General features: G+C 47.4%; 1 protein-coding gene across 1 annotated transcript; it reads right to left on the bottom strand.

Moving 5' to 3' along the window:
• Position 1: 1 nt before the first annotated feature.
• On the bottom strand, positions 2-6,963 carry ccdc120a (coiled-coil domain containing 120a). The gene is made up of 9 exons (XM_084554252.1): positions 6,913-6,963; positions 6,707-6,834; positions 6,406-6,501; positions 6,171-6,312; positions 5,938-5,994; positions 5,529-5,628; positions 4,403-5,160; positions 3,919-4,186; positions 2-3,653 (listed from the first exon to the last, which is right to left on the bottom strand). Exons 1-9 carry the CDS (start codon positions 6,944-6,946, stop codon positions 3,548-3,550), a joined length of 1,689 nt encoding a protein of 562 aa, XP_084410378.1. The 5' UTR covers positions 6,947-6,963; the 3' UTR covers positions 2-3,547.
• Positions 6,964-16,488: the final 9,525 nt, after the last annotated feature.

Here is a 16,488-nt window from a genome sequence, read left to right as displayed (position 1 = left end):
ACATATCACTGTTATTATTATATATGTGATGTGTTCAGGTCACATCATCATGTTGTGTTTGTTTCTGGTTCTTTAATAACTCCTTCATCGTTCCTTCATCGTTCTAGTTGCTGCTGTTTAATGAAAACACGTCAAACAGGAAGTGATGAAGAGGAATCTTTATTTAAAAAGGACCCGTGGACAAGTTTATTTACAGCGAGCGTCATCTCCAACACCAGACGGCAAAAAGTTCAGAGTGAAAAAGTACAAACAACTCATAGAAAACAGTTTACAGCAGGAAATACAGACTGTACACGGTGCCCCTGAATGCATCACAGCTGAGACGCACCGCTGGACCACAGCTGCTCCTGGAGTACTACGCAGTACTACACAGTACTACAAACACAGTACTACAAACGCAGTACTATGCAGTCCTACAAACACAGTACTACACAGTACTACGCAGTACTACAAACACAGTACTACGCAGTACTACAAACACAGTACTACGCAGTACTACAAACACAGTACTACAAACACAGTACTACGCAGTACTACAAACGCAGTACTACGCAGTACTACAAACACAGTACTACGCAGTACTACAAACACAGTACTACAAACACAGTACTACAAACGCAGTACTACAAATGCAGTACTAGACAGTTACTACGCAGTACTACAAACGCAGTACTATGCAGTCCTACAAACGCAGTACTAAGCAGTACTAAAAACACAGTACTACAAACGCAGTACTATGCAGTCCTACAAACGCAGTACTAAGCAGTACTACAAACACAGTACTACAAATGCAGTACTACGCAGTACTACAAACACAGTACTATGCAGTACTACAAACGCAGTACTACACAGTACTACACTGTACTACGCAGTACTACAAACGCAGTACTACACAGTACTACGCAGTACTACAAATGCAGTACTACGCAGTACTACAAACGCAGTACTACGCAGTTACTATGCAGTACTACGCAGTACTACAAATGCAGTACTACGCAGTACTACAAATGCAGTACTACGCAGTTACTATGCAGTACTACAAACGCTGTACTACGCAGTACTACAAACACAGTACTACAAACACAGTACTACAAACGCAGTACTAGACAGTTCCTACGCAGTACTACAAACGCAGTACTACAAACGCAGTACTACGCAGTACTACAAACACAGTACTACAAACGCAGTACTACCCAGTACTACAAATGCAGTACTAGACAGTTACTACGCAGTACTACAAACACAGTACTACGCAGTACTACACACGCAGTACTACGCAGTACTACAGCAGCAGGAGCGTCTCCAGAGCAGCGGAGGTCTGATGCAGCTGATTTTCTAAAATTAGTGAATTTAATAACTTTTTATAAATACTAGGGAACATCTACAGAGTTTAGCCGGCGGCTGGAAACGGACCCGACTACTGCACACAACCAGAAGTACCACAGGGGCACTGGTAGTACAGTACTCCTGTGGTACTAGTATTGTGCTGGTACTAGTATAAAGTAGTGGTACTAGTAGTACGATGTGGCAGTGATCATATTTCCACGTCTCTGTTTTGTCCTGATGTTCGTTCTGCTTTGGTGTGAAGGTGAAGGGAGAACAGGTGCATGCTGGGAGTCTTCCTGAAGCTGCGGTCACATGACCACACTGGTTCTTCAGTAAACAGTGGCAGGTGTATCTGGATGTGGGCGGGGCTTGTAATTGGAAACGGGCGTGGTCTGAGTGGTCATTATTGAAGTGGGCGGGGCTTAGGCTAGAACACAGGGTCCTTAAACTGTGAATCTGTTCCTGGTTTATTTGCGTCATGTGACCGCGGCTTCGCTCTGGTGGTTACTGGAGGTCAGACTGGTTTCTGTGAAGCTGAATTTAAAACAACACAAAGATCAGACATGAAACTAAACTAGACGGAGCCGCCCGGACAGATGGTCAATAAATATCAGTAGTGATGCGTCCTGATCAATAACACTGAGAGAAACGTTTCATTCATGGACAGTTTATAAAACCGTTGATCGGTTCAGTAACAGGAACAACTGAGTTGATCAACCAATCACTCAACGTGTGACTCCTCTGATTGTCGCTGCAAATGTTCTGTTAATTCTTCAGTTTCAAACTGAAACACAGAGCTCCTCTTATTGCTTCAGGCTCGAACCAAACTCAAACCTGGACCTGGACCTAAACCAGGACCTGGACCTGGACCTGGACCTGGGCATGGCATGGAGCTGGACACTGGCAAGGACCTAGACCCAGACCCAGGCCTGGACCTGCCCTTGGTCCAGATCCTTTATGGATCTGTGCATGGACCTGGACCTGGACCTGGCCTGAAGCCGGGCCTCTAGACCAGGACCTAGATCCCTCAGCAGGGCATGGCTTACTGTTTGGGGTCTCTGAGGGGTCCAGATGATGAGGAGCAGGTCCAGTTTCCAGCTGCTGATATTTTCATTTTATTTAAAGTCGTTAACTTGAGTTTAAAGTTCTGACGGACACCAGCCCAGCGAGGAGGACGATGATTGGTCTTTGGGTTCTGGGCAGTCTGGAGACATCATGAAATCGTGATGTTCTCCTTGTTCCATCTCATCATCTCTAAAGTTCATAAATGAAACCACAGCTTGAGAACCAGACCCAGACCCAGACCTTCAGCGTCAGTGCTGTGGGTGTGGCTGGTTATCGTTGAGTGGATTCATATTTATCTCTCAGGTGTCAGCTGGTTTCAGATTAGTGCAGAGACGTCGAGTCCAAACGGTGAGAACTTCACCTGCTGCTGCTTCCCACCTGGACTCACCTGAGGCATCTACGGGAAAAGTTCCTCCTTAGAGAACTGCTGGTTGGCTGCACTGAGCTGGTGTGATCATCATCATCATCATCATCATCATCATCGTTTTCAGTATTATTAAAGTGTCTGATTGTCGGAGCAGAGTCTGATTAGAGGCTGACGACGTCATCAGCGTAGAAAATAAACAGAAATCATCCGTCGGTCGCTCCACACACACTTTGTTTAGTTCCTGGTCAACACCTGAGGAATCAAATAGTTTGTTTTACGCCTCGTGTCCTCTGTGTCCTCTGTGTCCTCTGTGTCCTCTGTGTTCTGGTTTGTTCATTGCAGCAGCGTCACTCTGTGAGAACTTGAACCTAAAAGTTGTTGGATGAGTCCTGGACCAATGTTTAAGGCTGTCGTACTCTCTGACCCTCCAGGAACTTTCAGGAACGGGTGACAGGAAACCTGTTCTTACATCAGCAGACTGATCAGCTTTGGTTGCTGTGAAACAAGGAACTTTTAGCCACGTGAAAGTTCCTGGCGTTTGTTCCTGGGATATTAAAGTTCCTGGAGTTTTTGGTGGAAAAAGACTTTCAGTTCATCCCTGATAGATCAGCTCAGACCCGTGTGGAGAGAAGTGGGCGGGGTTTCAGGTGAAGGTTTGGCTGGTTTGTTTTGCTGTAACGTGACGAACCACCAGGAACCAGGATGTGTTTGATTTAGTCACATGGACACACCGTCCCGCAGGCTGTGGATCCCAGGAAACCAGCCTGGGATTACGTCCTGAATCCTGAGTCAGACTAGAGTCCCAGGAGACGGCTGGTCCACCGACGGTTCTCTAAGACTGACTTCCTGTTTCTGAGAAGGGGCGGAGTCGTGGTAGAGCGAGCTGTCCACAGATCTGAAACAAGTTACAGTTAAAGGTTATTCCTCTGTACAAACACCTTCAACACTTAAAATACAGAATTAACTCAAACAGGCCTGAACTCAACTAAACTACAACTAAGCTATGCTATGCTATGCTATGCTATGCTAGGCTAAAGTCAGCTTGACTAAACTGAACTAAAATGAGCTAAGCTAAGCTAAGCTGAACTGAGAAAGACCAGCTGTTGGCTGATTCTGAAGCAGTGCATTGTGGGTATTGTTGTGGGTCAGCTGATTCCTACCTGCCGTGCAGCGGCTGCCCGTGGAACGTGGCCGAGTGTGGCAGCGTCTGTTTGTGATGATGACTCGTCTTCGTCTGATAGGTCGACTGCTGGATGACGCCGTGAGTCGTCCGTCTGCGCTGCAGAGCTCCGCCTCCACCGGCCTGACCTTTGACCCCTCCGTTCACCCTAGTGTTGGCCCCTGCTGCAGCCCCTGTGGTCACCTTCCCGTTGGCCTGGTTCTGGTGGGAGGAGCCTAATGTGTTCCTCAGGTACCAGTCCCTCAGACCTGTCAATCACACACCAACAGACTCTGGATCAGGAAGAATCTCTTAAACATAAGCAGAACCGGGTCACAGCCAGAACACGACTCAGAACCAGCCCAGACTGAAACCCCAGGTGAAGCTGAACTGGGTAAACTGGTCCACAGGTTCTGGTTCAGACCCTGGTTCAGACCCTGGTTCAGACCCTGGTTCATTCTGTACTGAGTGCAGTTGGAGCTTACCTTCCAGGGCGAGGGCCTTGTGGAGGCTCCTGGTGGCCTCCTCCAGCTGAGAGTCCTGATTGGGGGGCAGCTGAGGGGCCCGGGGGGGCAGCAGGTGGGGGTGGGGGTCTGGCTGGATGGCGGTCGGGGGAGGATTGTAGTTCTCGGTCTGGTTCTGCTGCACCGGGAGGAACGGGCCGCAGGACTTGGTGCGAGTCACCGTGACTCGGCGCTGGTCGCCATGGTGACCTCGGTAGGTGGGTGGGGCTCCTGGCTGTTGTTGGGCGGAGTAGCCATTGTAGAGCAGCTGGTGCTGCGATGTGATTGGCTGCCGGCTGGTCTGGGACTGCTGCTGCTGTTTGCCCCAGACGTAGTCCAGCAGGACCTCACTGTACCCCCCTCCTCCTCTTCCTCCTCCTCCTCCTCTTCCTCGCCCCGCCCCTCCACCCCTTCCTCCCCTCGTCCGTCCGTCCGTCACCGTCTCCGAGCTCCAGTAAGCTCCGCCTCCGTTTGTTCCTCTGGACCACGGGGGGCTGTGTACCCACAATCCTCCCTGCTGGGCCTCCACCTCCTCCTCTGGGGGGGTGATGCGGTCCAGGAGGCCATTGGAGCTGGTGCTACAATGAGCGTTAGTCCTGATTGCCCCCTCCCCTCCTGCTCCAGCGTCGGACGGGCCGGAGGAAGAGGAGGAGTCCTGGGATCGGGGGGGAGGTGGGGGAGGATGGCAGGGAGGCAGAGGGAGGGGCTTGTGGTTCTGGAGAACATCTGTGTGCTCGATCCTGGAAGACAGAACACACGATTTTAGTGTCTGTTGGGAGGAGCGCTAGTTGTGAGCTAACAGCTAGCTATCAGCTGAGCTAACCCCTGAGCTCCTGGTGGCTAAAAGCTAACTGCAAGCTAACTATTAGCTGTTAGCTAACTTAGGCAGCAGTGGGTGGGGGTTGGGTATTAGCTAGCAGCTAAATGTTTCTGAGCTAACTGTTAGCTACGTATTAGCTAGCTGTTAGCTGGCTGCTTTCTGTGTATGAAATGAAATAATAATACGAGACGAGGTTGTTGTTTTGGAAACATTAAAGTGTGGCGTCGCTGCCTCCTTGTGTCCGTCTCTGATATGACGTCTAGACCTCTGGGTGGACGAGGAACGTACCTGCTGTGGAACGAGTTCCTCCTGGTTTTATTGTGGTTGAACACCTCCACTGGAAACCCAGCAGAGACCATGGGGGGTCGACACTGAGCCGCTCCATCATCTGACGACACAGATAAACTGAACCATGAGGAACCAAGTAGAGAACCCCCCAGGATATAAAACAAACAGGGATCATTTAAATATTTGTAAAAGGAAATTAAAGGTGGAGTTAAACTGTTGCCATGGCAACAACGTGTCATCTATAATTTATTGTTTACTGTCCGAAACTCAAATGTTTCCTTTTAATCATTGTGAACATTGTGAAGTATTTTACAAAAAAACACAAATGATAAATTTATAATTATAAACTATAAAAGTAGAACGTTTCTATTTTATTCTTTACTATAACTGAGGTCACATGTGTTGTTACCGTTGTCGTGTCCCGTTGAGTCCGACGTGGAGCTGCTCTCTGACCTCACCGTGTCGTCTGGAAACACAAACAGACTTTCAGAATAAAAGCAGGAAGATGCTGGTTTCCTGTGTGTGTGTGTGTGTGTGTGTTGTTTTTATTAAGTTGAGGGGACATCGTCCTGAGGGTTAAATGGTGTTCAGACTTGGTTGTAGGTTAAAGGTTAAAGGTTAAAGGTTAAAGGTCAGTGGTACCTGTGTGGCAGCCTCGGTGGACGGTCCTCTTGCCGTGGTGTGTGTGTGTCTGGGAGTGTGTGTTGTGTTCAGGGTCGCTGTGTTTCCTCAGAGCGCCGCTGAATAAAGTTTTCTTGGGCTTCGAGCGCTGAGGGTCGTCGTCCTGGAGACGGACACGTCAACAAACAAACAACGGTTTTCAGACGCTGCACCAGGACTTGAACACATCCTCATCCTCATCAGTGAACTGACTCACCTCTACTCGACACTTCCCGTTTCCCCTCCTTCGAACACAGGGTGGCTTCTCACCGGCCTCCAGGGGGAAGTCACTGGGCACCGCACCTGTCAGCTCCTGACCAATGAGAACGCAGGAACACCCACCGCATCACAGGTCACATAACTTCACAATGAAACGTCTGAGGACTAGTTTCAGACGGGGACGTGCTGTGATGTTGCTGCTGTCGTCTTGGTAACGGTTGCTAAGCAGTTTGTGGGAGGGATTTACGGGACGGTCGGTCAGCGAATCACATTTGTTATCTCGTTATGACATCACTCACCGCCTCCTGCAGACAGATGCGTCTCAGCTCAGCCAATCGCGTGCTCAGTAGCGCCTGCAGGCTCCGCCTTCTCTCCTGCAGCTCCGCCATTCGCTCGCTCTGCTTCCTGTCCGGACAGGTGAGGGGGTCTGCACTCACACAGGTAACACACAGGTAACACACAGGTAACAGGCAGCTTAACAGCTGTTGTTTGTTGTTGTTCTCACCATGTGCTGAGATGAGTTGACCTTTGACCTCCATGGCCTGTGTTTCCCATGTGACCCCTCCTCCTCCTCCTCCTCCTCCGTCCTCACTGCTCGACTCAGGTTCACCTCCCCACACACTCTCACTCACCTGTGGGTCCAGGTTAAGCAGTTAGCACAGCGAGCTAACAACAAACCAGTCAATCAATCAGTTAATTAACCTGCAGCTTTAATTGGTCGATCTCACCTTGTAGCCAGGTTCATAAAAGCTCCAGTAGTTCACACCTGTGGCCATCCAACAGCCTGAGCTCCAACCACAGGATTACTTCACAGGTTAGCTGGAGTTAGCTGCTGTTAGCTGTTAGCTGTTAGCTGTTAGCTGCTGGCTGCAGTTCCCAGACTGTCCTGCAGAGGGAAGTAAACTGACCTTAGACGTGCTGACCTGAGAGGAGAACAAACACAGAAGAAGAAGAGGACAGTGTGAGGACCAATCAGCAAACAGGAACAAAAACAAAGCACATTTGTCCTTTAAGATCCTAAAAATCCATCAGTGTTTTATTTTTTTATTTTTTTATTGTCATCAAATCTAAACTAAGTTACCTCATCATTAAACTGTTTATTTTTAACAGATGGACTCAGAGTCCTGTCACACCTGAGTGGAAACACATGCCCAGAAATATGTCCCCATAAAGACAAAATGTCCTCAACAATCTGCCCCACAGTGTAATAAAAACAGGAACACACACACACACACACGTCTTATCAGTCAGTCTGTTGACGAAACAGAGACAATCATCTACAAAAACACCAACTTTAAATCTGACCTCCGTCTGACACGACTAAAACTACTGAGACGTCTCTGAGACCAGCTGTTAGACGCCCCCTGCTGGTCGGAGGATGGAATTACACGTGATTAACGTCAGTTCTTCAGCTGCAGGTTAATATGTGGAGGTGAATGTCTGGATGGTCACATGATGCAGCAACACAGTCTAACTTCATTATGAGACGTGTTTCAACTGATGCACAAAAATAAAAACCTCAGCATCAGCTGATCAGTCCTCCAACCAATCAGAGACATTTAGCTGGAAACTAAAGCAAGCCCACGGCGCTCAGAGGACGTCTATGAACACGTCTGATTTTGACCCTTAAACAGACCAGCAGGTCTACAACACACAGAGCTACGTAATCGTTTATGTGTCCTTCAGGATTTTCTACTTTTCTTCATAAAAATGACTCAAAACATCCTGAGAGGAGACAAAGAGAACCCGTCAAACACAGGAAGCAGAAACATTATCCTCATTTATTTGTGTATTCAGGAAAGTGAGCCAATATTACATATGAAGATAACTGGACTGGAATATAGTGGAAACAAGCGTTCACTGAATAAACAAACACACAAATATAATATAAGAGTAATGTTTTACATCCAGCAGCATCGTGTTCATCTCTGCTGTCACCAGGATTCCCTCAGAAACACAAAGTATTAATCTAACTCCTGTATGTTTAAAACTTAAAGCGTCATTAATATTCTAACGAGTATTTATAACTAAATGGTTACCGCGTCCAGCTGAAGACGACTGACGTGTCTCTTTAATTACGTTACAACATGAAGCAGCTTTAAACTCAGACAGGGGAACATTATGTCCTCTGAAAACAGCCCTGAGAACAGGAAGTGGAGCCCAACAGGAAACAGGAAGAAGGAAAAGCTCTATGAAAAGACCAGGAAGTGGTGGTGATGGGGGGGGGGAGTAGTAACAGCTGAACCGTTGGAAACAGAAACACTGAATGATTCTATTAAACGCTGAGAAAAATAAAAGCTTCAGAGTCTGAGTTCATTCAGAAAAAAGAAAATGATCTGAGACGAGGAACTGGAACACGACAACCAACCAACCAGAACACGACAACCAACCAGAACAAGACAACCAACCAGAACATGACAACCAACCAACCAGAACAAGACAACCAACCAGAACACGACAACCAACCAGAACACGACAACCAACCAACCAGAACATAACCAACCAGAACAAGACAACCAACCAGAACAAGACAACCAACCAACCAGAACATGACAACCAACCAACCAGAACATGACAACCAACCAACCAGAACATGACAACCAACCAACCAGAACATGACAACCAACCAGAACACAACCAACCAACCAGAACAAGACAACCAACCAGAACATGACAACCAACCAGAACAAGAAACCAACCAACCAGAACACGACAACCAACCAACCAGAACATGACAACCAACCAGAACACAACCAACCAACCAGAACAAGACAACCAACCAGAACATGACAACCAACCAGAACACGACAACCAACCAACCAGAACACAACCAACCAGAACAAGACAACCAACCAGAACAAGAAACCAACAAACCAGAACACGACAACCAACCAACCAGAACATGACAACCAACCAGAACAAGACAACCAACCAGAACACGACAACCAACCAGAACACAACAACCAATCAGAACACAACCAACCAACCAACCAGAACACAACCAACCAACCAACCAGAACACAACCAACCAACCAACCAGAACACAACCAACCAGAACACGACAACCAACCAGAACACGACAACCAACCAGAACACGACAACCAACCAACCAGAACACAACCAACCAACCAGAACATGACAACCAACCAACCAGAACACGACAACCAACCAGAACATGACAACCAACCAACCAGAACGCAACCAACCAACAAGAACACAACCAACCAGAACACGACAACCAACCAGAACATGACAACCAACCAACCAGAACGCAACCAACCAACCAGAACACAACCAACCAGAACACGACAACCAACCAACCAGAACACGACAACCAACCAGAACATGACAACCAACCAACCAGAACGCAACCAACCAGAACACAACCAACCAACCAGAACACAACAACCAACCAGAACACGACAACCAACCAACCAGAACACAACCAACCAACCAGAACACAACAACCAACCAGAACACAACCAACCAACCAGAACATGACAACCAACCAACCAGAACGCAACCAACCAACCGGAACACAACCAACCAACCAGAACACAACAACCAACCAGAACAAGACAACCAACCAGAACACAACCAACCAACCAGAACACAACAACCAACCAACCAGAACACGACAACCAACAAGAACACTGATTTCACTGTGAAGGATCTTTAAAGGATGAACTGACTGATGGTGATTTCTAATGTTCACACAACAAATGGTCTCCCCCTCCCCCTCCCTCTTCCTCCCTCTTCCTCCCCCTCCCTCCCCCTCCTCCCTCGGCATTCCTGAGTCCTGCTGAGTCGAGTTCAGACCTGCAGCTTCATCTTGATCCAGCGGCCACAGACTGATCAGCTGTTCTTCCACTTCATTGATTTAAAGTTTCGTCTCTGTCTCTGGTTGATGAATCAACCTTCAGCCTGATGCAGTGTAACCTATCTACTTTCAGCAGCTAGTTTCTCTTGTCTACCTCATTCTGTCTTTGGTGTCTTGGCCTGTTGTTCCTGTAACACAGGATAAATAAAGTCTGGTTGGTGGGTTCTAGTTTTACTCTGACACAAACTCTGACCAGTCGTTGACCTTCCTGGATCTGTGGGTGTTTGGGGGGAGGGGTGTTAGTCCTCACCCCCCACCCCCACAGGTGATGTAACCCTGAACAGCTGATGTGATAAAACCCTGTCTGTCCTGGTCTCTCTGAATGAACATGAGGCTTACAAGGAACCAGACTCTGAACAAGATCATTTGGGTCCAGGTTCCTGGTTCTGGTTCAGAGAGACGTGCATTTCCACTGAACGTAAACCTCAGTCCTTCCTGAACCTGAACCACAGTCTGAATAAGAACCTGGTCTCTGACGTCTCCGTCCTGGGCCCCGTTCCTGTCATTAACATCTGTCCCGTCCAGGTGTGAACAGACCCAGGACACATTTGACCTCACGAGAAGAACATGTGTGAGAGTCTTTCCATCTGGTTCCAACATCTGGATCATGTCTTCAAGTCAACCAGCAGCTGTTGATGGTTCTGATCCAGCGGTAGGTAGAGATCCATTAGAGACAGCAGCTGGTACAATATTCTACTGACCACATGATGGCGCTGCTGATTTACAGACACACACACTGAGATCAGATCTCAAGTGCTGGCTGGGGACGCATGTGGAGACACATTTATATTAAGACCAGGTGGATGGACAGGTGAGACCAGGTGTTGACGTGAGGTCTGGACGAACGTCTTCCATCCTCCCAGAGACTCTGGTCCAAAACATTAACAACAAATAAGATGTAAACACACCAACTGAAAACTGTTGATGAACCAGGTCTAACAGATCAAACGTTCTGTAGAATAATTAAATCCTGTATTTACATCTGTTTGTCTGCAGCTGCAGCTTTCAACACGTCTCTGTGTCTCTGTGTCTCTGTGTCTTTGTCTCTGTGTGTCTCAGTGTGTCTCTGTGTCTTTGTCTCTGTGTGTCTCTGTGTGTCTCTGTGTCTTTGTCTCTGTGTGTCTCTGTGTGTCTCTGTGTCTTTGTCTCTTTGTCTCTGTGTGTCTCTGTGTGTCTCTGTGTGTCTCTGTCCTCAGACTGAACATGGAGGCAGGAGACAACACATGCTACGTCACTGTTAGCATCAATACTTCACGCACAGCTTCAAGACCTGAGGTGGACTTCAGTTACCTGAAGGCAGCACCTGAGTATCCCACAATGCACTGGGAGCACCGACCAGAAACCAGCTGGAGAGTGTGAGACCGTGAGGACATCCAGACACACTGTCTTCTGAGATCTGATGACTGTCCTGAATCAGGTCTGGATCACTACAGAGTTCTGGTTTAGTTCTGGTTCCAGAGCGGTCACATCATCTCATCACAGTTTCCAGACTCAGAGACTCGGGTCCTGATGTCCCCAGGAACCTCGAGGGCCCGGTGTGGTCCGAGGGTCCCAGTAGAACCTGAGTCACGTCTTCATGCAGACAGAGAACGTCCAGATCTGATCCGGATCAACGAGTAAAGGTTTGTTTCTACTGGGAACACGGTTCTTCTTCGTGGTTTTATCTTTAAAAGTTTAACCCTCTGATCTGTGACGTCAGAGGAACAAACCAACAGTTTGAGCTGAGTCCGTTAAATACCTGAGAGTCTGAGACATGCTGCCTGCAGACCAGCATCAGCTGAGTCCTCACTGGGTCGCATCCGGAGCAGCAGCACACATCAACCCGACTTTAATCCGAATTAAATCCAGTTTTAATCGACCTTTCATCGGACCCCGTCCCGCCGCTGCTCTCTGTCCTGGGTTCAGCGCAACTCTGACTCGATCTCTGACTCTCTACTGTCAAGTTACCTGGACGTCACACCTCCACTTCCGCTCAGCTGTGTCAAAATAAAGCTACAGGAACTTTTCCCGGAAGTCACTCACGTTATAAAAGTAGAAGAACCAGACTTCAGATTATTTAAATTAAAAGATTAAAGTTAACAAAGAGGCTGGAGACATCAGCAGGACCGTGAACTATTTATATTTATATCTATATTTATATTCATGAAGGAAAAGACTGAAACTGAAACAACAAGAAATGTAGAAAATAAAAGGATAAAAATAAAAGTCCTAAGAAGTGATTGAGACAATGTGAGTGAAGATGTAGAAGAGTTTATAAAGACACAATAAAAGATAAATATGATGTTACATGTTTAATAGTCTTTAAAAACAAAGAGATAAATAGAGTGCTCTTATTTTGAAGGAGCTACAGCAGACTGGGGAGTCCTCTTATCACTGATGAAGATGATGATGATGATGATGATGAAGACTCTCTGTTCTTTAAAACCTATTTCCACACACAGGAAGCTGCAGGGTTGTATTTTGCTGAGTCTATGTTATTAATGAAATAAAAACATATTCAATTAAAAATGGATCAAATAGAAACTGATTAAATCCCTTTATTCATGGTAAATGTATGTAACTACTAACAGCCAGTCAAGTCAAACGGTGTCTAACTGTGTGTCTCCTCCAGAGTCTCTGAGCTACAGCGTCTCCAGCGTCTCCAGCGTCTCCAACGTCTCCAGCGTTAGCACGACAACAGAAGCTCAGCTCTTTCATATTCAGATTCATTCAGCAGCTCAGCAGGACGCAGCAAAGGACTCTGGGAAATAAAACACTGAGACACTGGAAGCTCCTGAGCTCATTTAAATATCTACTGTTAGCTGTTAGCATGCTAGCTGTTAGCACTGAACTGCTCCATGGTAACACTGATTGAACATAGAGATGAAGATCAGAGATAAATCAATCAGATCTTAACATGTGAGAGTCTTTCCATCTTGTTCCAACATCTGGATCATGTCTCCAAGTCAACAAGCAGCTGTTGATGGTTCTGATCCAGCGGTAGGTAGAGATCCATTAGAGACAGCAGCTGGTACAATATTCTACTGACCACATGATGGCGCTGCTGATTTACAGACACACAAACTCACCTTCCTTCCTTCCTTCTGTTCTTTCCTTCTGTTCCTTCCTTCCTTCTATCCTTCCTTCTTTCCTTCCTTCCTTCCTTCTATCCTTCCTTCCTTCCTTCCTTCCTTCTGTTCTTTCCTTCTTTCCTTCCTTCCTTCCTTCCTTCCTTCTGTTCTTTCCTTCTTTCCTTCCTTCCTTCCTTCCTTCTGTTCCTTCCTTCCTCCCTTCCTTCCTTCCTTCCTTCCTTCTTTCTTTCCTTCCTTCCTTCCTTCCTTCCTTCCTAACTTCCTTCCTTCCTTCCTTCCTTCCTTCCTTCCTTCTTTCTTTCTTTCTTTCTTTCTTTCTTTCTTTCTTTCTTTCTTTCTTTCTTTCCTTCCTTCCTTCCTTCCTTCCTTCCTTCTTTCTTTCCTTCCTTCCTTCCTTCCTAACTTCCTTCCTTCCTTCCTTCCTTCCCTCTTCCCTTCCTTCTTCCCTTCCTTCCTTCCTTCCTTCCTTCTTCCCTTCCTTCCTTCCTTCCTTCCTTCCTTCCTTCCTTCTTTCCTTCCTTCCTTCCTTCACAAATAAAGAAGACCTTAACATATGAGACAAACTGAGATCAGATGTGGAGACTCATTTCCCATGATGCTCTCTGTTCTGTGTGGGCATCAGTGTCTCTGACAGGATTTAATTTAATTTAATTTAATTTAATTTAATCTGAGACAGGACTCACAGACACACGTCCACCTGTCCTCCTGTCTCTGTGAGGACCTGGACTCACTCCCTCACTCAGACTGAGCGCTGCAGGGTTGAAAGGTTATTGGCTGCCTGGCTGGAGCTCTCAGCCAATCAGACGCCAGTATTCACAGTTGGGATTTTCAGCATTGTTGCTGTGCAGAGAATCAGCTGACCTACATTCATCCTGCACACACACACACACACAGACACACACACACACAGATACACACACACACAGACACAGGTGCAGAGTGTGTGTTTGGCTCAAAGGCACCGGGGCAGCATCCTCAGCGTCCTGGTTCAGCTCATTTATTGATGACACTGTTGATTCCTTACTGATGCTAAGCTAACGCTAGCTTTAGAGCGTGTGTATTGATCAGAGATGCCTTCAGGACAAACTCAGGAAAAACCAGCGCTCCTCAAACCTGAAGCTGAAACAAAGAGAAAATAAAAAAGAAAGAAGCTTGAATCAAAGAGTCTGTTTCTCTCATCAGTTCCCGTCTGCTGCTGTTTCCAGGGGACGTCTGAGAGCGTGACACCCCCAGAGACTGAACACCGCCCAAACCTGATCCATCGATACGACCCTGAAACGTGAATTTAATCTAATCCAGATCCAGTTCATCAGACGCTGAGTTTCACAATCAGAACCAGAACCAGGACCAGGACTAGGACAAGGACCAGGACCAGGGCCAGGACCAGGGTCAGGACCAGGGTCAGGGTCAGGGTCAGGGTCAGGATCAGGATCAGGACCAGGACCAGGACTAGTACTAGGACTAGGACCAGGACCAGGGTCAGGACCAGGGTCAGGGTCAGGATCAGGATCAGGACCAGGACTAGTACTAGGACTAGGGCCAGGACAGGACCAGGACTAGGACTAGGACTAGGACTAGGACCAGGACCAGGACTAGGGACAGGACCAGGACCAGGACAGGACCAGGACCAGGACTAGGACAAGGACCAGGACCAGGACCAGGACCAGGGCCAGGGTCAGGGTCAGGATCAGGATCAGGACCAGGACCAGGACCAGGACTAGTACTAGGACTAGGGCCAGGACAGGACCAGGACCAGGACTAGGACTAGGACCAGGACCAGGACCAGGACCAGGACTAGGGACAGGACAAGGACCAGGACCAGGGCCAGGGTCAGGGTCAGGATCAGGATCAGGACCAGGACCAGGACCAGGACTAGTACTAGGACTAGGGCCAGGACAGGACCAGGACCAGGACTAGGACTAGGACCAGGACCAGGACCAGGACCAGGACTAGGGACAGGACCAGGACCAGGACCAGGACAGGACCAGGACCAGGACCAGGACTAGGACTAGGACAGGCAACCTAACTACCAACATCTCAGACATGCTAACAGCTAGCATGATTAGCTGAGGTCTACTCAGATCTTTATGAAAGTTAACGTCACTAAAGTTCTCCATGGTAACCAAACAGGAAACAGGAAGTAACTGAGGGAATCCACAGCTAGCTGCTAATGCTAATCACCATAAATACAAACATTAACAGTCTTCATAAAAACATTGACATCAACACATTCATGGCGTCTACTGATCAGCTGATGACCGATCTGTCACTGACTCATGAAACCTGACGCTCTCATTGGCCGAGAGGCTGAGTGATGTCAGGTGGAGGATCAGGTGATTGGGTGGATTTAGATGAAAACGCCCTCATCCTCTCTGATCCACCACAGAAGAAGAACCTGAACACAGAGCTCACAGTTCTAACATTCATCCGTCCATCAACCCCGACCTCCTCCAGACAAACGCTGCAGAGATTTATTTCAGAGAAGAAGAAGATTAAACTGTCTCAGTGTTTTGTTTTCTAGCTGTTGAGGACGGAGACGACGACGTCCATGAAGAACCAAACAAAAGATGTTGTTTCTGTCGAGAGATTAAAATATTTAATCGTGATTAATCGCACGATTTCCAGTCAACGCAAATTAATCGTACTTTAGTTCCGTCCCAAATAAAAGACAGAAAACAGAGAGACAGGTCTTTGACGTCGTAGAGGCTGCAGGATTAAAGTATTTAACCTCGCCTCAGTCCTGTCGCCTCGTTAAACGTGTTCTATAAACGTTAATAGAGTTAACGTGACCCAAAGCCTGAGCTCCTGAGTCGCTCTGTGATGATGTCACAGGGTTCAGAGACAGGAAGTCAATCTCAGACAGGTGTTCATCAGACCGAAGTCTTACCTGTCCACACACACACACACACACACACACACACTGGTGTCTCTATCTTTGTGAGGACCTTCCAATGACATCATGCATCCACTAACCAGACCCAGGACCAGAACCAGGACCAGACCCAGGACCAGAACCAGAACCAGGACCAGAACCCTGAAACAGGTCTGAACGGGGTAATGACTGAATAATGAAAACAAGACCTCCACTCTGACTCTAACCGGAACTGAAACAATAGAATCCTCAAATTAA

The sequence above is a fragment of the Chelon labrosus genome, assembly GCF_963514085.1.
Source record: "Chelon labrosus genome assembly, chromosome: 10".
NCBI classification, from domain to species: domain Eukaryota; kingdom Metazoa; phylum Chordata; class Actinopteri; order Mugiliformes; family Mugilidae; genus Chelon; species Chelon labrosus.
This window is presented reverse-complemented; position numbering and strand designations above follow the sequence as displayed.